Consider the following 25,620-nt stretch of genomic DNA (forward strand, 5'->3'; position numbering starts at 1 on the left):
ATAAGAATGGTGTTTATTTGGGTATTTTAGAGTATAATTTCATGCAAGGTCAAGTTTCAAAATGCAGAAAACTCATATGGAATATAAATGTCCAAATGGTGCACTGGATTGGTAAAGATTTTATTTCCTGTTTAGATATGGCTGATTTTCGGAAGGTTTTTGCAAAAGCAAAGCACATAGTCATCCTGACAGGGGCTGGTGTTAGCGCTGAAAGTGGGGTTCCGACTTTCAGAGGAGCTGGAGGCTATTGGAGAAAATGGCAAGCTCAGGTCAGTAACGTTTCCAGGTTAAAAGGCTCGTCTGAATGAAACCATAACAGAGTTTGACCCCAATCCTATATCTGTGCCTGAAACCTGGAGGAAAAAGTTTTGAAATTAACTCTGACTCTTTAGTCCTGTTCATTTTGGCGTCAACACAGATCAAGTCTGCTGCAAGCAACTAGGATAGAAAAGCTAAGCAAAGCAGGCACTTGCCTTTCTTTCTAGATTTGTACAGATCACATTTATTCAGACAACAGTTAGACTTATTTTAGTAATTACATTAAAGTGGAATCAGAAAGCCTTGGCTGGCATAATTCATTCTTTTTCAAAAGATATCGAAATTAAGTATTACACATTTTTAAACTCTCATCATCTTTTCATGTTAAAACTAAAGTTGAATTGTTGAAGGTTTAGGGCTTGATGTTCAAAAATTTATATGATGATATTAGAATGTAAATTCTATAAGGGTGTGGATCTTTTATTTTAATTCAATTTTTATTGAGGTATTATATATATAAGTGGAACCCTGGTGGTGAAGTGATTAAGAGCTCAGGCTGCTAACCAAAAGGTTGGCAGTTCAAATCCACCAGCTGCTTCTTATAAACCCTACAGGGTAGTTCTATTCTGTCCTATAGGGTGGCTGTGAGTTGGACTTGACTCAACGGCACACAACAACAACAACAACATATGTATATGTATGTGTATATCTAATGAGGTAACATATATATATATTTTTATATATAGTGTGTGTATATATATATAATATGTAATTCACCAATTTCAAGTGTACAATTCAATGACCTTTGACAAATGTATACAGTTGTGTAACCACCCCACAATCATAATATAGAATATTTCTATCTTTCCAGAATATTCCCTCATGGCCCCTTGCAGTCAGTCCCTTCCCAGCCCCCTGCCCAGGCAACCACTGTAGTTTTAGAGGGCAGAGATTCTTGTCTGTTTTATTGACTGCTCTATCCTCAACTCCCAGAATAGTCCCTGACACAAGCTAGGTGCTTACATAATAGGTTTTTGTTGGTTGAACGAAAGCAGTCATAAATGATTACTTCAGTACATGACTTCCAATTTAGTAGGTAATTTTTTATTGAGTGAAGAGTCTATGAAACTGTTGCCAGTCCTTCCTCTACTGAGTGTCTTGGCTAGTAAGTGTTTAGGATGCTTTGCCACCTCTCGGCTGCCCTCCAGGTGAGGCCTATGGACTTAGACATGGGGTCATCACATTCAGAGAGAAGAAGGGAGAAAGAGCAGAGGGCCACTAGGGTCCCACCAGAAGGAGGGGCCAGCACAGAGCAGTCCTGACTTAGAAGCAGTGTGTGGGCTTTAGAGAAAACCAGGAGAAGCTTTGAGGAGGGGCAGTCGTCAATGTCAGAAGCTGCTCAGAGTTTGTGAGGAGGCAAAGAAGTCAATGGAATATATTTGACTCCACCCATGTTCCAGGGACCCACGCGTGCACGCAGGTACACACATAGACAGGCTCACATGCCCCCTGTAACCGCCTCAGGCCAGGTGTGTTCCATGTAGAGAGGAGGAGGGAAGGGAGGCACAGAGATGATGTGGCTAACCCACAGTGTGGACAATCCATGCCCAAAACGAAGGCTCACGTTGTAATCCACTTGAAGGGGGCCCTTCAGTAAAAGAAAGTACATAAAAGTTCAATGTGGGAAACTAATACTTGACAGAGAAGACAAACTTCTTTTTAAAGTCACTGTTTATTAAGGTAGAATTCACATACAGTAAAATACACACATTTAATGTTCAGTTTGATGAGTTTTGACAGAAATACATACCACCCAATCAAGATAGAGAATATTTTAGTCACTGCCAGAGGCTCCCTTGTGCCTGTTCCCAGTGCACCCAGCCCTCAGCTCTGCATTAGCCTAGGTGAGACTTCTCCCTCCTGAAAGAAGAGCTTTACTGTAATATACAGAATGGTCCGTATGTTCTGTTAAAATGATGTATATACTGTTTTATCTATGTTTATTTGTGTGCATACATACACACATATATATATATATAGTTGTAGTTAATAAGACTGAATTCCTTAACTGTGACCATCACACTTCAGTTGAGCATTTCACTTTTTCCCCCAGGTAGACCTCAAAATGAGATTTCACTTCATATATTTTGGGGTTCCTTGAAAAAGTACATTCAGCCCAGAGTGCATCCCTCATCACTTCACTTCATGTTCATGACTTACTTGAGGATAAATGGAACAGGTTGTCTTAGCCCTGCCTTGTAATAAGGGAAATGAAAAGTGATTTTCCTGAGACCCCAGGTTAGCCCTAGGATTGGGACACAGGTTCCAGGTCCTACCCTGCCTGCCGACACCTGCTTGACCTAAAGCAGCCGTGTATCCCAGCTTGCCCCCTCCCAAAGTGGTTCTTCTAGAAAACAAACGACCCTCCAGTGTTTCTCAAAGTTCAGTGCCCCCCCCCGCCCCCCGCCCCGCTGCCTCTCTTTCCCTCCCTGAACCCGCTCCTCTGTCACCCAGGACCTGGCGACTCCTCAGGCCTTTGCCCGAGACCCATCACGGGTGTGGGAGTTTTACCACTACCGGCGAGAGATCATGCAGAGCAAGGACCCAAACCCCGGGCACCTTGCCATCGCCGAATGCGAGGCCCGGCTGCGTGGCCAGGGGCGGCGGGTGGTGGTCATCACCCAGAACATTGACGAGCTGCACCGCAAGGCTGGCACCAAGAACCTTCTGGAAATCCACGGTAAGGGACCCTCAGCCTCTCCTGGGGAGGGGAACCAGACTTTAAAAAGCATCCTGCTGTTTCAGCCTGATCCCCGACCCCTTTCCTCCCTTCCGCTGGATACCTGTCCCTTCCCCCAGGTGCTTGTGGCCTTCCTCAGTCCTGTATGGCCCTTGAACAGCCACCTCTGGGAATCGGAGGACTGCTCTGGCCCAGTCTCCTTGCTTTCTTTTCATTCACTTCTCATTTTCTACATCCTTGCGACTCTTAAGTGTGGTCTGAAAACCAGCAGCATGAGCATCCCCTGGGAACTTATTAGAAATGTAGAATCTTGGGCTCTACTCAGACCCACTGAGTCAGAATCTGCATTTTAACAGGAGGTGACTCGAGAAGCTCTGGCCAACACAGCCACATGACCCTCCCTCCTGTGGAGTTCTGTTCAGGGGTGCCATCTTGTGAGACAGCTGCCCAGCTGGGCTGACAGGAAGCAGGAGTTTTGGGCCATTGACCAGCTGTACTGTAGCAGGGTTGGGCACAGGAAGACTTCAGCCATTACTGAGGTGTCCATTTACTTTCCCTTGTCCCCGAATCGGCACTCCCCACTGACGCTGTGCTTCTGCTTGGCCTGGGGCCTTTAGGAGCTGTCAGCCCAGTGACCTCCACTGCAGCGAGCCCACCATGCCATGACACCCACAGAGTCTGTCCTCTTGGGTCCCCCTGGCTTCCCTTCTCTGTTCTGGATGGCATCCTTTCTTTCCCTCTTGTCCTCTTCATCCTCTCCTCTCTTTGCTCTCACCAAAAATCTAATAAAGCATATAAATGCGCGCACAAGGATTTCTTTCTAAGAGCATTTGCATTTAAAGAGTCTACAAATGCTCAAACCCAATGAATGCATTTAAAAAGTAATATATATATAAATAAATAAGGAAATTTGCCATTCTAACCATTTTTAAGCTTACAATTCAGTGATATCAGTTACTTTCACTATGTTGTACCACCATCACCACTATCTCTTTCCAAAAGTTTTACGTGCCCCCCCAAAACAGAATCTCAGGGCACAGTAAGGCAGTTACTCCCCATCCCTACCTCCCTCAGCCCCTGGTAACCACCAGTCTACTTTCTGTCTTTATGGATTTGCCTCTTCTATGTATTTCATGTAAGTGGGATCATACAGTATTTGTCCTTTTGAGCTGGACTTATTTTAGGTAGCATAATGTTTTCAAGAAGGAATGCATTTCTAATTGGGGAATTTCTAGCAGTGAACCAGTGGGGGACATTGTGTGTGTGCAGTGAAGCTGCCTATTTTTGCCCAGGTCACCCCTGATAAGGAATGTAGAACATGCGTCTGTTGGGTCCCATCCCTCTCTTGTGTCCCAGAAACAGTCTGCAGTCATCCACTATGGATCACGTGTCTTCTTGGCACCCACTTCAGCTGGGTCTGGGCTGCTTTCCACGAGGCTCTTCTCATTCCTCTGGAATGTCAGAATATAGGCTGTGCCATTTGTCATGTTCAAAATTAATAAAACGGAGATGTTGATACCTGCCTTACAGAGATGTTGTAAGGATTCAGTAAGGTAATATATGCATATTACTTGGTACATTTTTGGTTGCAAGTGATGAGATTTCTTTCTAGCTTAAGTAAAAATCAGAAAAACCTCCTTATTTCATCGAACTGAAGACAGCATTGGTTGTGTAAGATGCACCATTTTTTAAACGGACCACTTAGTAATCTTCTAATGAAACCACGATATATTTTCCTAACCATTAGAATTGTTATTTTTCACTTATAGAAAAGACTTTTGAAAACTTGTTTAGATAGAGATTTTTAGAAATTATATTACTTTTGGGGATACACAAAATAGGAAGTGTAAGGGAACTAAATTGGTTATTTCTCATTATTGGGGTCCTCCAAATTACTTCTGAGTGACTCAGGGGCATCGGTGTCTGTGTTTTTGATGGAGCATCATGCCCTGGGACACCGTGGGGATTGGTGATGCAGCATTTTCTAGAGAATGTTCCTCTCTTTTCTCTGGGATTTTCTTCCAAGCTGCTGACACACATTCTGCAAGTTTGGTATTGGGCCTTTCTTAACCTTACCAAAAAGTGTCAATGGGAATGGAAAGTTTTTAGACAACACCCAGGGCTCATTTTCCTTCCTCAGTGGTCCTTCAGTGGTTTGTCGACTGAAATATCCAGGGCTTGCTTTTGTCCAGTCAGGCCACTGAGGTTAGCCATCATGTCACCATATTTCAGCAATCGTTGTTCTCCTTCAGCAAGTTTGTGCAGGTGCAGACAGTGACAACCACGTCTCATCCGTCATCCGGCCAATAACAATTGTAGGACACGTTGCAATTTCAGGGATGTTAAAATGGCCAAAAATGCCCATACTAACGCTGATAAAGTAGGTGGAGCTGATGTCATTAGCTCCTTCCTCTTGTTCTTGCCTTCCTCTCTCCCTCTCTCAACTTTGCTTTCCCCTTTGGGTTAGTGTCACTTCTCCTGCAGTAGCTGATCTTCCTCCAGATAACTTCTGGCACCTCCAGACTCACTCTATTTAGCTTCACCCAGAAAATGAACCTCCAGGTGTCCATGCACCCACCCCTTAACCAAACACTACTGCCAGAGGGGTGCGGCACTGCAGTGGATGAAAACATGTGCCCGTCCTTGTATTATGGGCAGTGATTAACAGCTCTATTAGCTCAGCCTGGGGCGGAGGAGGGATGGTTCCCCAAAGAAGGAATTGCAGACAGAAAGAAACAATATATGTCCACTATGATGTGTGAGGAGCCCCAGTGGCACAGTGGTTAAGAGCTACGGCCGATAAACAAAAGGCCAGCAGTTCAAAGCCATCAGCAGCTCCTTGGAAACCCTAGAGGGCAGTTCTCCTCTGTCCTATAGGATCAGTTTAAGTCGGAGTTGACTCAGTTGCAACAGGTTTGGTTTTTTGTTTTTCTTAATGATGTGTAAGGAGTCCCTTGTGGTACAGATGGTTAGTGCACCCAGCTACTAACCAAAAGGCATGGCAGCCTACTTCTGAAGAATCAGCCGTTAAACATGTGAAGCATAGTTCCACTCTGACACATAGGTCAGAGTGGGCCATCATGGGTCAGAATAGACTGAACAGCAACTGGTGTATGGTGCAGAAAGTGCTCAGTACAGGGCTGGACACGTGGCATATAGTTCATAAATGGTAGCCACCACTGTAGCTCAATGAGTGGCTGCTACAAACGGTCGCTAAATTGTATTAACAGTTAACTGTTAATGCAGTGCAGGTGTATGAGCAATTATTTTCTTTGTTTACTAGGCAATTATTTATTTATTGAGCTGCTTTTATGTGAAGGACTCAGGTATTCTTAAATCAAAAAATTCTGTAAACACATCCTAAGCTACTGAACCTTTATCATTCCCTTACTTAGTAAATCATGCCCTTAGCTTTAGGTTGGGCTTCGTTTACCCTGCTGCCCACTTCAGTTCTACCTGAGCATCACTCCAAGGTTGTGTGGCAGCACATTAGTCTTGCAGTTAGTTATCTCATCTGCATCCCTCTTCTCTAGATTGTAAACTCCTTGGGGGCATATGCTCTTGGTGTTCAGTAGGACCTCATGCCTTTGTATTTCCCATGATTCCTAGGGTAGGTGTATTCGCTAAAATGAATGTATAAAAACTATTTTTTACCCTTTAGACATGGAGACAATCACTTTTGACTATACTAAATTGTGGACTTGTCTGACTTGTTTTTTTCAGGTAGCTTATTTAAAACTCAATGCACTGCTTGTGGAAATGTGGCCAAGAACTACAAGAGTCCAATTTGTCCAGCTTTATCAGGAAAAGGGTAATTACACTGCATTGTAGAAAAAGTATATGTTGTTTTCTCCTTGAAATTGAACATAAAAATGAGGAAATTAAAAGTTAATCTAGGACTCCCATGAATATTTAAGAGAAATAAGACTAGATACAGTATAGCCATATGATAAAAGAAGCATTCTGCTCACAGTTTACAATGTTAAACTAAACCACAGGATACCTAATTATATACAATATAATTTTTGTATTTAAATGCACACACCATGTTTATATATGTGTATATAGATAAAAGACCCAACAAAATGTTAACGGGCATTATCAGGAGTGGCAGGATTTTGAGTAATTTTTTTTTCACCTTTAAAAAATAATTTTATTGTGGTAAAAAAATATATGTAACAAAAAAATTGGCATTTAAACCATTTTAAAGTGTACAATTCAGTGACATTAGTTACATTGTCCATGGGTAATTTTAATTTCTTTGTACCTTTAGGAATTTTATAACATTTCTATGATGAACATGTATTACTGTTATAATTAAGGAAAAATTTAAGAGCAGACTCAGAATATTGAGAATAACTTTACTTAGCAATTTTGAAACAATATAAAATTATATGAATGATGTATTAATACTATCTCATTGCAAAAGATTCAAATTATAATGAAGTGTACAAGGAGCCCTGGTGGTGCAGTGGTTAAGCATTCAGCTGCTAGTCTAAAGATCGATGGTTCGAACCCATCAGCCACTCTGAGGGAGAAAGATGTGGCAGTCTGCTTCCATGAAGATTTATAGAGGCGCGGCCAAGGTGATGGAATAGTCAGACACTTCCTGTGGTCCTTCTTAGAACAAAGACTCAAAAAGCAAGTGAATCGATTGTATATGACAGCCTAGGAGCCCTGAACATCAAAGACAAAGTTGAGGAATTGGACTGCGTGGCAGGGGGAGAGAAAGACAGTTTAGAAGCAGCAAAAAAGTGCCAGACCTGATCTAGCCAGCACCCTGCAGGCTGGACCATTGGGCACACTCAAGCTGAGGCAAAGCAGTAGTGCTCGGGACACATTTTTACCATGTTTGGAGAAGCTGAGCAGCAGAGAGTCTTTACAAGTCTCTGGAGCCAGGCAGAAGTGAGGCTGGATCTGCAAAAGTTAACTGCAAGTGTCTAACCTACTGCATGGGATCAAAATAACCCTTCCTCCTCTGGGAAGTGCCTCTCTTTCCCTCCCTTGCTCCCTCCTCGCTTTGCTCCAGTGCTGGTCTGGCAGTACTCAGCAGTTGTCACGCCCCCTTGGGCCCCTTGTGCCCAAGCCAGTCTCTCAGCTTTGGGGAGGGAACAGATAAACAAATGAACAAACAAAAAAGGAAACCGCCAACTCGCCTAAGCTGGGACCTCAGGGCTAACCTTGCCCAAACCAGCCTCTCGGCTTTAAAAATCACTGTGCCCCCTAAGCTGGGAACTCAGGGCAGGCACTACCCCTTTGCCTAGGCACAGGCATAAGGGGTATACGAACTTCGAATGCCTTTCACCCCTGCCTAGAACTGTATGGGCCCATTCAACAGCATAGCAGGCTATATACCTGAAGCCTATTTTCAACTGCAGCAGCTAAGGGGGCGTGGCAGATTCATATTTAATACCACCCTGCCTAGTAAGCAGGGTCCTCGTCCTCGCACATCACAGATCTGAGGATTGGTGGCTTCGCCCACTACAACTAGCCACCCATAATGGGGATTTGAGAACAAGTGGTGCCTCCCAGTCTTTACAGCCAAGAGCTTTGGGTGCCCAAAATTCAGCTACAAAACCCACCCTCCTACCCACTCTAGCGGACAAGGACATGCCTTCCACCTAGGCACTCAGGGGCAGCCGTCAGCCCCCTACCTTGCTCAATATATAAGCCCCTACTGCAGCCAGATACCTGTGCCTGCTCCCATCACCCCTACATAGCTCTGCCTGTCTAGGACAGTACTTGGTGACCAGTGATCTGGACACTTGAGCTGAATCCAAACAAAAAAAAAGTAATCGGAATCCCAGGCTCACATACCTAGTAGCAGCTCTAACCATCTGGTGACAGGATGTAAGAGCTTCAAAGACACCAATAATCAAAGTAGCTCACATGACCAGCCTATTTGGGCATATCAAAACAAAACAAAACAAGAAGCTAGGACACAGTAAGCAGACAATAAATAAATATAATGAACTTATTGATGTCTCGGAGGCAAGTCAATATCAAATCACATAAAGAGGCAGACTGTGATGGCTCTAGCAAGTGACCAAAACAAAGAACCAGGAAGCCTCCTAGAGGAAGAGAAAGCCTTGGAATTACCAGAAGTAGAATTTAAAAAATTAATATACAGAGCTCCTCAAGAGAAAGGAGATCAGGCAAAACTTAGACCAAACTAAGGAACATGCAAACAAAGCAATAGGGGAATTTAGGAAAGCTATATAACAGCACAATGACAAATTCAACAGGCTGCTAGACTCCATAGAGGGATAGCAAATAGAAATCCAAAAGCTTAACAATGAAATGTCAGAATTAGACAACTGAGGAGAAGTCATAGGAGCAGAACTGAGGCAATGGAAGTCAGAATCAGTGAGATTGAATATAAACCACTTGACACCACCTTAATTGAGAAAAAAATCAGATAAAAGAATTTAAAATAATGAAGAAACCCTCAGAAGTATGTGGGACTCTATCAAGAAGAATAACCTCTGAGTGATTGGAGTACCAGAACAGGAAGGAATAAAAGAAAACAGAGAAAATTGTTGAAGAGTTGTTGGCAGAAAACTTCCCTGATACTGTGAAAGACAAGACGATATCTATCCAGAAGCTCATCAAACCCCACACAGGGTAGATCTCAAAAGAAAGTCACCAAGACATATTATAATCAGACATGCCAAAACCAAAGATAAAGAATTTTAAGAGCAGCTAGGGATAAACGAAAAGTCACCTAAAAAGGAGAGTCAATAAGACTAAGCTCAGGCTACTCAGCAGAAACCATGCAGGCAAGAAGGCAATGGGGTGACATATAGAAAGCCTTGAAGGAAAAAAATTGCCAGCCAAGAATTATGTATCCAGAAAAACTGTCTCTCAAATATGAAGGTGAAATTGGGCATTTCCAGATAAACAGAAGTTAATGGAATTTGTAAGAACCAAACCAAAATTATAAGAAATACTAAAGGGAGCCCTCTGATTAGAGAATCAATAGTATCAGATAACAACCCAAGACTAGAACACAGGACAGAGCAACCAGATATCAAGCCAGATAGGGAAGTCACAAAAATAGAGCTAAAACATTGAATACAGGGAAATAGAGATGTCATTATGTAAAAAAGAGGGACTAAATAATGTAGTCATAGAACTTTCATATGGAAAGGAAGCCAAGGTGATATCAAGAAATAAAAGAAGCTTAGAAAAAATAAAGGGAAATTTTAAGGTAGCCACAAAGGAAACTAGCAAGTCTACACATCAAAATAAAAAAGAAGAAAAGCTAAAGACTCAGCAAATACAAAATCAACAAATCAACAATAGTGAAAAAGATGAAAAGAGAATACATAAAGAAAAACTACTCAGTACAGAAAATTAAGTGGAACAAAGAAACTGTCAACAACATACAAAAAAAAAAATACATCAAAATGACAGCACTAAACTCATACCTATCAATAATTACACTGAATGTAAATGGACTAAATGCATCAAAAAAGAGACAGAGAGTGGCAGAATGGATAAAAAAATCACGATCTATCTATATGCTGTCTACAAGAGACACACCTTAGACTCAAAGACACAAACAAACTAAAACTGAAAGGATGGAAAAAATAAGTAAACAACAATCAAAAAAGAGCAAAGGTGGCAATGTTAATCTCTGACAAATTAGACTTTAAAGAAAAATACATCACAAAGGATAAGAAGGACACTATATAATGATTAAAGGGTAGTACACCAGGAGGATATAATCATAATATTTACGCACCCACCAGCAGGGCTCCAAAATACCTTAAAAAAAAAAAAAAAAACTCTAACAGCATTGAAAAGAGAAATAGACAGCTCCACTATAATAGGAGATTTCAACACACCACTTTTCAGTGAGGGACAGAACATCCAGAAAGAAGCTCAGTAAAGACATGGAAGATCTAAGTGCCACAGTCAACTAACTTGACCTCATAGACATATACAGAACACTCCATCTAACAGCAGCTAAGTATACTTTTTTTTCCAAAGCACACAGAACATTCTCCAGAATAGACCACATATTAGGCAACAAAGAAAGCATTAACAGAACCCAAAACGCTGAAATATTACAAAGCATCTTTTCTGACCATAAAGCCATAAAAGTAGAAATCAATAATAGAAAAAATAAGGAAAAAAAAAAAATCAAATACATGGAAACTGAACAACACCTTGCTCAAAAACTACTGGGTTATAGAAGAAATCAAGGATGGAATAAAGAAATTCACAGAATCAAATGAGAATAAAAACATCCTACCAGAACCTTTGGGACGCAGCAAAACCAGTGGCCGGAGGTCAATTTATAACAATAAATGCACACATCCAAAAAGAAGAAAGGGTCAAAATCAAAACATTAGCCCTACAACTTGAACAAATAGAGATTAGCAAAAGAAGCCCATGGGCACCAGAAGAAAGGAAATAATAAAAATTAGAGCAGAAATAAACGAAATAGACTAGAAAAACAATTTAAAGAGTTAACAAGACCAAAAGATGGTTCTGTGAAAAGATCAACAAAATTGATAAACCACTGACCAAACTGACAAAATAAAAACAGAAGAGGAAGAAATGACCCAAATAAGAAATGAGATAGGCAATATCACAACAGACCAAAGTGAAATTGAAAATAATCATAACAATACTGTGAAAAATTGTACTCCAACAAATTTGAAAACCCAAAGAAAATGGGCAAGTTTCTAGAAACACAGTACCTACCTAAACTAACACAAACTGAGGTAGAAAAACTAAATAAACCTATAACAAAAGAAGAGATTGAAGACGTAATTAAAAAAAAAACTCCCAAGGGTGGGGAAGCCCTGGCCCTGGCGGCTTCACTCGAGAATTCTACCAAACTTTCACAGAAGAGTTAACATCACTACTACTAAAGGTATTTCAGAGCATAGAAAAGGATGGAATACTACCAAACTCATTCTATGAAGCCAGCATAACCCTGATACCAAAACCAGGTAAAGACACTACAAAAAAGGAAAATTACAGACCAATATCCCTCAGAACGTAGATGCAGAGATCCTCAACAAAATTCTAGCCAATAGAATTCAACAAAATATCAAAAAAAAAAAAAATTCATCATGACCAAGTGGGATTCATATGAGGTATGCAGGGATGGTTCAACATTAGAAAAATGATCAATGTGATCCATCACATAAATAAAAGATCAGAACCACACGATTTTATCAATCAATGCAGAAAAGGCATTTAACAAAGTCCAACACACATTCATGGTAAAAACTGAGGGAAATAGGAATGGAAGGAAAATTCCTCCACATGATAAAGGGCATTTATGCAAAGCCAATGCCAACATCATCCTAAATGGAGAGAGTCTGAAAGCATTCCCCTTAAGAGTGGGAACCAGACAAGGATGCCTTTTTATTACCACTCTTATTCAACATTGTGCTTGAGGTCCTATCCAGAGCAATAAGGCAAGAAAAAGAAATAAAGGGCATCCAAATTGGTAAGGAAGGAGAAAAGTGTCCCTGTATACAGATGATAGGATCTTATATTCGGAAAACCCTAAAGAATACACAAGAAAACTACTGGAACTAATAGAAGATTTCAGCAAAGTATCAGGATACAAGATAAACATACACAAATCATTTGGATTCCTCTACACCAACAAATAGAACTTCAAAAAGGAAGTCACCAAATCAATACCATCTACAATAGCCCCCAAGAAGATAAAATACTTAGGAATAAATCTAACCAAAGACATAAAAGACCAATAGAAAGAAAACTAGAGGACATTACTGCAAGAAACCAAAAGAGACCTGCATAAGTGGAAAAACATACCATGCTCATGGATAGGAAGACTCAGCATTGTTAAAATGTCTGTTCTACCCAAAGCAATCTATAGATACAATGCAATCCCAATTCACATTCCAACGACATTTTTTAATGAGATGGAGAAACAAATCACCAACTTCATATGGAAAGGGAAGAGGCCCAGGATAAATAAAGCATTACTGAAGAAGAAGAACAAAGTGAGAGGCCTCACCCTACCTGATTTTAGAACCTACTATACTGTCACATTAGTCAAAGCAGCCTGGTACTGGTACAACAGATACATAGACCAATGGAAGAGAATTGAGAATCCAAAGGTAAATTTATCCACATGTGAGCAGCTGATATTTGACAAAGCCCCAAAGTCCATTAAATGGGGAAAAAACAGTCTCTTTAACAATTGGTGCTGGCGTAACTGGGTATTCATCTACAAAAAATGAAAGAAGACCCATACCTCACACCACGTACAAAAAGTAACTCAAAATGGATCAGACACCTAAATATAAAATCTAAAACAGTAAAGATCACGGAAGAAAGAATAGGGACAACCCTAGGAGCCCTCATACATGGCATGAAGAAAATACAAACCATAACTGACAATGCAGAAACACCAGAAGAAAAACTGCACAACTGAGAGCTCCTAAAAATCAAACACTTAGGCTCATCAAAAGGCTTCGCCAACAGAGTAAAAAGACAACCTACAGACTGGGAAAAATTTTTCGGCTACAACATATCCAACAAGGGTCTAATTTCTAAAATCTACAAGATACTGCAATACTTCAATGACAAAAAGACAACCCAATTAAAAAACGGGCAAAGGATATGAACAGGCACTTCACCAAAGAAGATATTCAGGTGGTAACAGATACATGAGGAAATGCTTATGATCATTAGCCGTTAGAGAAATACAAATCAAAACTACAATGAGATAGTATCTCACCCCAAGAAGATTGGCATTAATCCAAAAACACAAAATAAATGTTGGAAGGGTTGTGGAGAAACTGGAACATTTGTGCACTGCTGGTAGGAATGTAAAATGCTACAGCTACTTTGGAAATTGATTTGGTGTTTTCTTAAAATCTAGAAATAGAAGTAACAATATACTTAGAGAAATAAGAGCTGTCACACGAATAGATATATGCACACTCATGTTCATTTTAGCACTGTTCACAATAGCAAAAAGGTAGAAACAACCTAGGTGCCTACCAGCAGACAAATGGATAAACAAATTATGGAACCCACACAAAATGGAACACTGTGCAATAATGAAGAATCCGCAAAATATCTCACAACATGGATGAATCTGGAGGACATTATGTTGAGTGAAACTAGTCAGTTGCCAAAGGACAAATATTGTATGAGACCACTATTATAAGAACTCAAGAAAAGGTTTAAACACAGAAGAAAATGTTCTTTGATGGTTACTTGGGTGGGGAGGGAAGGAGGGAGGGAATTCATTAACTAGATAGTAGACAAGAATCATCGTGGGTGAAGGGAGGGACAACTTGACTAAACCACAAGCTAAGAAGTTTCCTGACCCTGAACACAGCTAAACACTTCGATGGACAGAGTAGCTGGGGTTGGGGTCTGGGGACCATGATTTCGGAGGACATCTAGGTCAATTGGCATAACAAAGTTTATTAAGAAAATGTTCTGTATCTACTTTGGCAAGTGGCCTTCTAAGATGCGTTAATTGCTCCCAACCCACTTGGAGCAAAGGAGAATGAAGAACACCAGAGACACAAGGAAAATATTAGCCCCAGAGACAAAAGGGCCACATAAACCAGATACTCCATCAGTCTGAAACCAGAAGAACTAGGTGGTGCCTGGCTACCACCAATGACTGGCCTGACAGGGAACACAACAGAGAGTCCCTGACGGAGCGGGAGACAAGTGTGGACCAAAACTCACATTCACATAAAAAGACCAGACTTAATGGCCTGACTGAGACTGGAGGAACTCCTGAAGTCATGGTCCCCATACTGTGTTAACCCAGAACTAAAACCATTCCCAAAGACCACTCTTCAGGCAAAAGATTATACTGGACTTTTTTTTTTTTTTTATATAAAACATAAAATAATACTCGTGAAGAGTGTGCTTCTTAGTTCAAGCAGATACATGAGACCAACGGGACGGCGTCTGCCCGGAGGCAGGATGAAAAGGCAGTAAGGGACAGGAGCTGGTTGGAGGTCACAGTAAACCCAGGGTGGAAGGGGGAGTGTGCTGTCACAATTGTAGGGATTGCAATTTGTGATTAGTGTCACATGACATTAAGTGTATAAAATTTTGTATAGAGATTAACTTGAACCGTAAACTTTCACCTGGAAATACAATTAAAAAAAAAAAAAAAAAAAGATTTACAGCCTCGGAAACCCTATGAACAGTTCTACTCTGTCCTGCAGGGTTGCTGTGAGTCGGAATTGACTCAATGGCGATGGGTTTTGTTTTACTATAAGGCAAAACATGGAAGTCCTGCTTAGCACATGCTACTACTCTCCACCCCCTCCATACATACAAAGTTCCTCTCTTGAGGTAAAACCACTGGTGAGTAAAAGTTTGGTGTCCATTCTTCTAGGAACCTTCTAAGTTACAAATAGCATACCCATTGCTGTCAATTCTGACTCATAGCGACCCTGTAGGACAGAGTAGAACTGTCCTATGGTGTATATAAGGCTATAATCTTTACGGGAGCAGACTGCCACATCTTTCTTCCACAGAGCAGCTGGTGGGTTCAAACCACCAACATTTTGGTTAGCAGCCAAAAGCTTAACCATTGTACCACCAGGGCTCCTCCTTGTAAGTTAGCACTTATTAATCAGGAGTCTTGAACCATATACTACCAGGCAAATATGAAGATTTATTGGGTTATTTGTTCTTTGCTTGTACCAATGGCATTCTTTTTTCTCTAATGTTTACTTTAGTGCTGCAGAACCTGGAACTGAAGATGCTAGAATCCCAGTTGACAAACTTCCCCGGTGGGTAAAAAGCTTTGAGCTCTATATGACCTCTATTTGGTGTTTCGGATTGCAGAAAAGGAGTATTAAGAGTCAAAACCTAAAAGTTTATTTAGTGAGATGCCTCTAAAATCAAATGCACAAATGCACCAACCTATGAGGCCCAGGCTTGGAGGATCAGCTAGGCCAGTGGGATACGGGAGCTGCTTCTCTCCAACCCCTGTTTGCTTTGTGGATGAAGGGATAATCTGAGGTCTGGAAAGTTCTGAAGCTGCTGTGCTACAGATGCTTAACTGGTGTATAAATACATCAAGGCTGGCATCCTGTAACTCCTGCATACAGGTTAGCTGTCGTCACTGTCATCGTCGCCGTCACCTGTGTTATTAATCCAGGGTTGTGGAGGCAGTGAAATTGCAGGACCAAACAGAATTTTGGGTGTGTGTGTGTGTATATATATGTAAGACAACCTCTAGAAATATTTTTATGGCAATTTTTCAAAACCCAACATTAAAATGGCACTTCTAAAAGTGTTTCATAGAGCACTAGTTTCATGTGATGTTGATAGGTATTACTTGGAAAAAAATCACACACTCAAATAAATTTGGAAACACTAGATTAAACAAAGTTAAATATGATTGCTTTAATGCAGGACTTCTCAGAGCCTTTAATATACTGAAGTCCATTGTGACTCTCCCAAAAGGGGCTATAATATGTTAACACTTCACTGGCTTATTTAAGCACAGGCCCACCCTCACCCCTCTTTTTTTTAAATTTTTTTCTTAATAAAGATTTTCATTACTAAATTCTAAAATTTCAACCTGAAACAAGAGGGAGTCCTGGGAGGTTCCTGAGTAGGAGATTAATATGATGAAAGTAGTGCTTGGGGAGATTATTTTAGAAGGTCTATCCCAGATAGCCTTTTTTTTTTTTTTTTTTTTATCCCAGATAGCCTAGAGCTAGAAGAGGGAAAGATGAGAAATTTGCGGTAATCGACACTTGTGAACTTGGCTGTGGACGGGGCAAGGAGAGGTGAATCAGAGAATGTGATGGAGGCCATTCATGCAACTAGGGGATGGTTGGGGTGCTGGGGGTGAGTCTAAGTCAATGTTACTCCCAGGTCGGACAACTCTGAGCACAACTGGGCCAATGAATGTAGGGAAGGAGCTAAGAAAAAGAGAGCAGTTTAGAACTAGAACATCAAGCTTAGCTGAAACTCATTTGTGAACAAGTTAACTCAGAGCACAGAGATGAAATAAAATCTTAATACATATAATTAAAATTAACACTTCATATTTTTTTAATCTGGGCAAGATCACGTGGGCTGGGAGGGAAGGGATAGGGGACAAGGAGGCTTGGAGGTGATCTGTCTGGACAGACGGGACTTGAGGCAGCTCGTGGCCGTCCTCTGGTCCACCTGGCAGACCTTCCGCTAGGGCAGGGTTTGGTGTCCTGTTAATGGTAACCTTCTTGCAGATGTGAGGAGGCAGGGTGTGGGGGCCTGTTGCGGCCACATGTCGTGTGGTTTGGAGAAAATCTGGATCCAGCCATTCTGGATGAGGTGGACCGAGAGCTCGCCCTCTGTGACTTATGTCTAGTGGTAGGTCACACTGTCCTGATCCTTGGGATTTTCTGAAACGGGGAGGATTGGGGTGGAGTTCACTGTTGTTCCCTTCCTCCCTCTCTTCCTTCCCTCCTTCCTTCCTCCCTCCCTCCTTCCCTCTCTTCTTCCCTTCTTCCTTCTTTCCTTCTTTCTTTTCAGGATGTGTGTTGAGAAATTTTGTATGTCTTACAGAAAAACTAAGAAATAATGAATAAGAATTGATCTTAAAATATGAACTACACAAGACCATGTACTTTTTTCTTATGCGTCTTAAAGCCTTTTGGCCCTCCAAAATGAAAAGAGCATGTTATTGGTTCTGATTTTTAAAATAATATATACTCACTATAAAAATTGAGAAGATAACAAAAAAATTATAAAAAGAAATGAGAACTCATCCATTATTCCACCTTCCAGAAGTAGTCACTATTGGCATTTTGGTATATTTTCTTCTAGACTAGAGGTGAGCAAACTAGGGCCTGAGGGCCAGATCTGGCCTCCCATCTATTTTTGTAAATAAAGTTTCATTGGACAGTCATACACATTTGTTTACGTAATTTGTTTAGATAATAGTGGTAGAATTGAGTTGTGTGGTAGTCTGAAACGCCTAAAATATTTACTTTGTGGCCCTTTATAGAAAAAGTTTGGCCACCCCTGCACTAGATCTTTTATTATACAGATCTACACATATTGATTAAAATTAAAAAACGGGCTCATACTCTTTGTTCTGCTTTGAAACTGCTTTATTTGCATAACAGTTCATTTAGCATCTTCCTTGTTACAAGACAGAGAGAGAAAGCCTTCCCCTGGAGCTGACACCCTGAATTTGGACTTCTAATCCACTAACTAGACTGCAAGAAAATAAATTTCTGTTTGTTAAAGTCATCCACTTGTGGTATTTCTGTTATGGCAGCACAAGATGACTAAGACAATTTGGTACCGAGAGAGCGGGGTGCTGCTCTAACAGATACCTATAATGTGGAAGCAGTTTGAAACTGTGAATGGATAGAGTTGTGACAGCAGCAGAGGACCAGAAAAGCGTCAACAGCAGAAAACCAGCAGCAGCAGAACCAGGAGACCAGCGCAAGATGGTGCTGGAGTCGACCCACAGAGCAAGAGAACTGAGTGCCTGTGCACAGGAGGCTTCCTGCCGGAGTGGGGTGTCTCTGGGCACTTATCGGTGGAACTACAGAGCTTTGGAACACTTGCCTCAGCAGGGCAGATGTGGGCATGAGGCCAGAGGAGCCAAGAGGCCAAGAAACCAGGAAGCAGAAGCTGAAGAGATAAGAAACAGAAGAAGGTGAGCTGCCTCAGTCTCAAAAGGTATGGCCAGGACCTCTGAGGTTTCAAAGGGTGGAGCCATGGCCTCTGGTGTTTCTAAGGGTGGAGTTGCCACTCAGATGGACTAGGAGAATGGTGTGTCTAAAGCCGAGGGAGCAGAGTTGCTGTCCCAGTGGGCCTGGAAGGCGGAGCTGAAGCCCAGGGCCGAGGGGCCTCCACTCAGAATCCGGAGAGTATGGCCAATACCTAGAGTCTGGAGGGCAAGGTTATTGCGTCAATTGTCTCAGAGAACAGAGGATTATTTTCAGAGCTTTGAGGACTAATGTAATGCATTCTGCTGACTTGATTGGTGCCTGTTATGCCTTCTCTCCCTTGAGTTTCTCCCATTTGTAATGGAAATGTCTAGCTTGTACCTATTCTGCCATTGTACCCTTGGAAGCAGATGACTTGTATTCTAGATTTCACAAATGAAGAAGTTTTGGATTTTGGACTTGGAGTTAAGACTTTCGATATATGATGGGGTGAATATGTTTTGCATGTTGCAAGATATGAATTTTGGGGGGCCAAAGGGTGGAGTGTAATGGATTAAATTGTGTCCCCCAAAAATATGTGTCATCTTGGTTAGGCCATGTGTAGTTGTCCTCCATTTTGTGATTTTCCTATGTGGTATAAATCATAATTTCTGCCTGTGGTTAAAAGGATTACTCAGGTCATCTCCCTGATCCAAAAGGGAGTTTCCCTGGGGTGTAGCCTGCACTCCCTTTTATATCTCAAGAGATGAAAGAGAAGCAAGCAGAGAGTTGGGGACCTCACGCCACCAAGAAAGAAGCACCAGGAGCAGAGCGTGTCCTTCGGACACAGGGTCCCTGCGTCTGAGAAGCTCCTCAACCAGGGGAATATTGAGGACAAGGACCTTCTCCCTCCAGAGCTGACAGAGAGAGAAAGCCTTCCCCTGGAGCTGACATCCTGAATTTGGACTTCTAACCTACTTAGACTGTGAGAAAATAAACTTCTCTGTGTTAAAAGTCATCCATTTGTGGTTATTTCTGTTATGGCAGCACTAGATGACTAAGACACTTGCCAGTACATCTAATTCTACATCATCTTTTAAATGACTACCTTGTTTTTATGTAAAATGACATATTTATCCAATTCCCTGTCTTTGGACATGTAAGCACTTTCAAATTTTGATATTTTAAATAGTGTCTGTGGTGAATATCTTTAGATATACATCTTAGCACACTTTTCAAATTGTTCTCTTAGGATAAATTTCCTAGAAGTAGAATTAATTGGACAAAGGTATGTACATTTCAGAATTTCCTGAACTTATCTTTAAAGACAGAGGTACTTGCTTGTGGGCGCATATTCATTAAGCCAATGTTTGTTGAGTGCATTCTAAAGTTGAGTTTAGTATCCGTGTTCAAGATAAGTTGTTAAGTGAGTAAAGCTGGTTTGCAAAGCATGTTTTGGTCTTCTTATTCTTGTAGAGAATGCTTATAAACATATATTCATAGGAAAAAACCCAGAAAAGATGTACATCAAAATGTTAATGGTGGTTATCTTGGGGTAGTAGGAAAATAGAAAGCAGCCCTGGTGGCACAATGGTTAAGCGCTTGGCTGCTAACCAAAAGGTTGGCTGTTCCAACCCACCCGGCAGCTCCGTAGGAGAAAGACCTGATCTGTTCCCATAAAGATTACAGCCTAGAAAACCCTAAAGGACAGTTCTACCCTGTCACATGGGGTCACATGAGTCAAAATTGCCTTGAAGGCACCTAACAACAACAGGATTATAGATGATACATATATGTTTTTCCTTTGTATTTTCTAACTTAAAAAAAAAATGAACATGGATTTTTTGCGTAACTTTAAAAAACAGAAACAAAAGTAAAACTAACCCTGAAACATGTTTATTGAGTCTTTTCTCAGCTGCTCTCTCCATTGGCATAGCTCTCCTTTTCATGTCACATGTTCTTCCCCACTTCTAGGAATTAGTCAAAAGGATGCCTCTTAACTTTCCTTTGTCCCTTGGACACTCTCCATTTGCCCCACCCAGCTTAGCTTCCCTCAGACCGGCAACCACAATCCTGTCTGAGTTTATGTAAGGCTTCCTTGTGTGTGGGTCGGGGCGGGGGGGGAGTTTCTTTTTCTGATACTGTGGTCATTTATCCATTGCCATTTGTTTGCTTTGTAGGTGGGAACATCCTCTGTGGTTTATCCTGCTGCCATGTTTGCCCCCCAGGTGTCTGCCAGGGGAGTACCAGTGGCTGAATTTAACATGGAAACCACCCCAGCCACAGACAGATTCAGGTACAGAGCTAACCAAGGTGGGAGGTAGAAGGTATTGAGCAATTTGGACATGGTCATCTTAACAGTTTTTACCTGCTGTTCTCATTTTTTTTTTTTTTAAGATACATAAATTTTGTGTTCTTATTTGACTCGAAGTTGTGTTTATAGAAGAATAAAATATAGTTAAGTAGACCAAGGTGGGTATGTGTTTTTACAAGAGGTTGGCCATAGGGCTTTTTCTTTTCTCACATTTCGAAAGCACTTTTTTGATTCCTTAGACTTTGCTTTCATTTGATTTTTTCTAAACCGGATTTAGTAAGGGCATTTAGATGCAGGTAAGCCAAAACTCACTAAGTAAGCCTGTGAAGTATCCATGCAGAACTTCATCACTGAGAGGTACCTGGAAAAACTCCTTGGTCCAATTGTCCAGACTGTATAAGTGGCCATATTATGATACTAATCTTGTTTTCCAAATTGGTATAGAAAGTGTAGGTCATCATACTATTCATTTTAGTCTCATTCCACTTTATAGCTTTACAGTTATTTTACTTCATTCTTTCACCTGCACTTTAAAAAATTTTTTAAAAAAATTTTATAAAAAAAAATACTACAGCCTCTACCAGACTACATCTAGCACAACTAGACGGTGCCCAGCTACCACCACCGACTGCTCTGACAGGGATCACAATAGAGGGTCCCAGAGAGAGCTGGAGAAAAACGTAGAACAAAATCCTGATGCACAGAAAAAGACCAGACTTACTGGTCTGACAGAGACTGGAGAAACTCTGAGAGTGTGGCCACAGGACACCCTTTTAGCTCAGTAATGAAGTCACTCCTGAGGTTCACCGTATAGCCAAAGATTAGACAGTTGCATAAAACAAAACGAGACTAAAGGGGCACACCAGCCCAGGGGCAAGGACTAGAAGGCAGAAGAGGACAGGAACGCTGGTATTTGGGAGCCCAAGGTCGAGGAAGGAAAGTGTTGATGTGTTGTGGGGTTGGTAACCAATGTCAAAACAGTATGTGTACTGTTTAATGAGAAGCTACTCTGTCTTGTAAACCTTCATCTAAAGTACAATTAAAAAAAATGGTTAACATGGCAAAAAAAAAAAGTTCTTTGCAACTTAAAAAAAAAAAAAGGATCAGGAGACAAGAACAAGTTAAATGCAGTATGGAAGCCTACTGAAGAGAAATACATTTCACAAACACATAGCAACAGAAACCTGTTCAAATTGTTTCTTGAAATTTGACTGTTTAAAAAAAATAGGTATAAAGGAAAGATGTTAAGAGCTTGGTTAACATGGGTTTATCAGTAGTGGAGGAGCCATTCACCCTTACTTTTTTGTCTCCACTTTTAATTTTGTTTGTCTGTCTTTGTAAGTCTCTTTAATTCCTCTCTGGAATAAGGTAGGATATAAATAACTAATAAATAGACATAATAAAAAAAAAAAACATAAAACTTCATTAGAATTTCTTGCCATTACTTTAATCAGTGGTTTTCAACCGTGGCTGCATATTTTAAAAATACTGAAGCCTGAATGCCCCCTCATGAGACTCTGATGTAATTTGTCTGAGGTGCAGCCTGGGCATCAGGATTTCCCTAAGCTTCCTAGGTGATTCTGATGTGTAGCCAGGATGAGCACCCTGGCTCCAGTCTTCACAAGGATCCAAAGTATGCCACAGGCTGTACTCAAACACATTGAAATATAATCCTCTTCAGGGTGGCTAGCTGGCTTTCATCCTGCTTGTTTTCACGTGTCCCTTTAATTAGCTACAGTCTGTGTCCTTGGTTAATACTGCCTCCTATACCAAACTTAAAGGAGCCCTGGTGATGAAGTGGTTAAGCACTCAGCTGCTAACCAGAAGATTGGTGGCTTGAATCCACCAGCTGTTCCATGGAAGAAAGATGTGGCAGTCTGCTTCTGTGAAAATTACAGCCTTGGAAACCCTACGGGACAATTCTGTTCTGACCTGTAGGGTCGCTATGAGTTGGAATTGACTCAAGAGCAATTAGTCTGGGTTTTGGTATGGGCAAAATATTGAACAACACAGGAAGCATCAAAAGAAGATGGAAGGAATACAGAGAGTCACTGTACCAAAAAGAATTGGTAGACGGTCAAGCATTTCAGAAGGTATCGTATGACCAAGAACCGATAGTATTGAAGGAAGAAGTCCAAGTTTCACTGAAGGCACTGGCATAAAACAAGCATTCAGGAATTGACAGAATACCAACTGAGATGTTTCAACAAATGGACGCAACTCTGGAAGCGCTTACTCGTCTGTGCCAAGAAATTTGGAAGAGTGTGTACTAACTGTTTGATAAGAAACTAGTTTGTTCTGTAAACCTTCATCTAAACCACAAATTAATAAAAAAAAAGTTTGGAAGACCTGGCCAGCTGACTGGAAGAGATCCATGTTTGTGCTCATTCCAAAGAAAGGTGATCCAACAGAATGTGGAAATTATCAAACAATATCATTAACATCACATGCAAGTAAAATTATGCTGAAGATTATTCAAAAGCAGTTGCAGCAGTACCTGGACAGGGAACTGCTAGAAATTCAAGCTGATTCAGAAGAGGATGTGCAACCAGGGATATCAGTGCTGATGTCAGATGGATCTTGGCTGAAAACAGAGAATATAAGAAAGATGTTTACCTGTATTTTATTGACTACGCAAAGGCATTTGACTATGTGGATCATAACAAATTATGGATAACATTTTAAAGAACGGGAATTCCAGAACACTTAATAGTGCTCGTGTGGAACCTGGATATAGACTAAGAGGTAGTTGTTTGAACACAGCAAGGTGATACTGTGTGGTTTAAAATCGGGAAAAGTCTGTGTCAGGACTGTATTCTTTCACCACACTTATTCAATCTTTATGTTGAGCAAATAATCCAAGAAGCTAGACTGTATGAAGAGTGGGGCATCAGGATTGGAGGAAGTCTCATTAACAACCTGCGTTATCCAGATGACACAACCTTGCTTGCTGAAAGTGAAGAGGACTTGAAGCACTTACTGATGAAGATCGAAGACTACAACCTTCTATATGGGTTACACCTTAACATAAATAAGACAAAAATCCTCACAACTGGGCCAGTAAGCAGCATCATGATAAATGGAGAAAATTCTGAAGTTGTCAAGGATTTCATTTTTCTTGGACCCATAATCAGCGCCCATGGAAGCAGCAGTTAAGGTATCAAATGACATATTGCATTGGGCAAATCTGCTGCAAAAGGCCTCTTTAAAGTGTTAAAAAGCAAAGATGTCACCTTGAGGACCAAAGTGCACCTGACCCAAGCTGTGGTATTTTCAGTCACCTCGTATGCACGAAAAGCTGGACAATGAATGAGGAAGACTGAAGAACTGATGCCTTTGAATTGTGGTGTTGGTGAAGAATATTGAGTATGCCATGAACTACCAGAAGAACGAACAAATCTGTCTTGGAAAAGTCTAGCCAGAAAGCTCCTTAGAAGCAAGGATGATGAGACTTCATCTCACATACTTTGGACATGTTATTGGGAGAGACCAGTCCCGGAGAGGGACATCATGCATCATGCTTGGTAAAGTAGAGGATCACTGAAAAAGAGGAAGACCCTAAAGGAGATGGAGTGACACAGTGGCTGCAACAATGAGCTCAAATATAGCATCGATTGTGAGGATGGCATGGGAATAGGCAGTGTTTTGTTCTGGTACATAAGGTCACTATGAGTCAGAGCCAACTCGACGGCACCCAACACCACCACCACCACAGACAGGGAAAACTGAAGAATTTCCACAACCAAAGACAAGGGCTGACCTCTCTCTCTTGGGCTATCGACTGAGTAGCAGATGCCAGGCAGCCCTTGCACATGGTGGTCATGTCTTCATGTGAAAGGAACTTGAACTTGGTAGTTTTCCTCTAAGTTAAGAAGAGATTCTTGCCATGTAATATATTTCATTACAGAAGTCAAGTCTCCTAAAACCACAGATCTGCTTCAGTGCTGCTATGTATATCTTCTTCAACCAAAAATTTTCATCTTCATGTTGTCCTGAACACCTGTGATGCCTCTGTTCAGACAAGCAGGCTACCTGCTAGGTAGGACCAGCATCTGCCGCGTGAACCATCAGTTTGAGGACTTCTTTAGGGAGCAGCTGAGGCTGCCTGCACCGCTGGTTAAGAGAACTTTCCCAGATGGGTATAACTGTCCAGTGAAGCCAGCGATACTCACATCAAAGAGTCATCAAAGCGGACATTTAGAAGGGATGCTATTGATCATGCTTTCATTTTTTCAAATGGGGAAACCCAGCCCAGACTGATTGAGGGGCTTGTTTAAACACACAGTTGAGCAGAGGCAGAGTTTTCTCTTATACCTCACTTTTAACAGATTTTGACTGAATTTTCCTCTGGGTCAGGGATTGACAAACTACTGTCTCTGGGCCAAATTTGCTTACCACTTGTATGTGCAAATAAAGTTTTATTGGAACACAGTCATGGCCATGCATTTATATATTGTCAGTGGCTGCTTTTGTATTACATTGGCAATTGAGCAGTTGCATCAGAGACCGTCTGGCCTGAAAACCCTAAAATACTTAATATCTTTACAGAAAAAGTTAGTCAGTTCTGCTGTAGGTTATTGGAAACAAAAGAAAATTGGAATATTTCTTGCTACTTTTAACCTGATTTTGTTGGTTACTTAAACAGGTGTCTGAGATGCTGCCTGCAT

At 41.1% G+C, this 25,620-nt stretch overlaps 1 protein-coding gene across 8 annotated transcripts in view; it reads left to right on the forward strand.

Moving 5' to 3' along the window:
* SIRT5 (sirtuin 5) overlaps nucleotides 1–25,620 on the forward strand; it is a 50,483-nt gene that overhangs the window by 18,203 nt on the left and 6,660 nt on the right. For 5 of the 8 annotated variants that reach the window (XM_064280839.1, XM_064280818.1, XM_064280832.1 and 2 more), the window contains 6 exons: nucleotides 136–269; nucleotides 2,773–2,998; nucleotides 6,722–6,809; nucleotides 15,718–15,771; nucleotides 17,224–17,347; nucleotides 20,820–20,935. In XM_064280839.1, the coding sequence (XP_064136909.1) occupies nucleotides 136–269; nucleotides 2,773–2,998; nucleotides 6,722–6,809; nucleotides 15,718–15,771; nucleotides 17,224–17,347; nucleotides 20,820–20,935 (742 nt within the window). Of the gene's footprint in view, nucleotides 1–135; nucleotides 270–2,772; nucleotides 2,999–6,721; nucleotides 6,810–15,717; nucleotides 15,772–17,223; nucleotides 17,348–18,132; nucleotides 19,816–19,891; nucleotides 20,632–20,819; nucleotides 20,936–25,620 lie in introns of those variants that run through there. The other 3 variants (XM_064280842.1, XM_064280847.1, XM_064280853.1) reach the window with 3 other exon arrangements.

Source organism: Loxodonta africana, chromosome 1, assembly GCF_030014295.1.
Source record: "Loxodonta africana isolate mLoxAfr1 chromosome 1, mLoxAfr1.hap2, whole genome shotgun sequence".
NCBI lineage: Eukaryota > Metazoa > Chordata > Mammalia > Proboscidea > Elephantidae > Loxodonta > Loxodonta africana.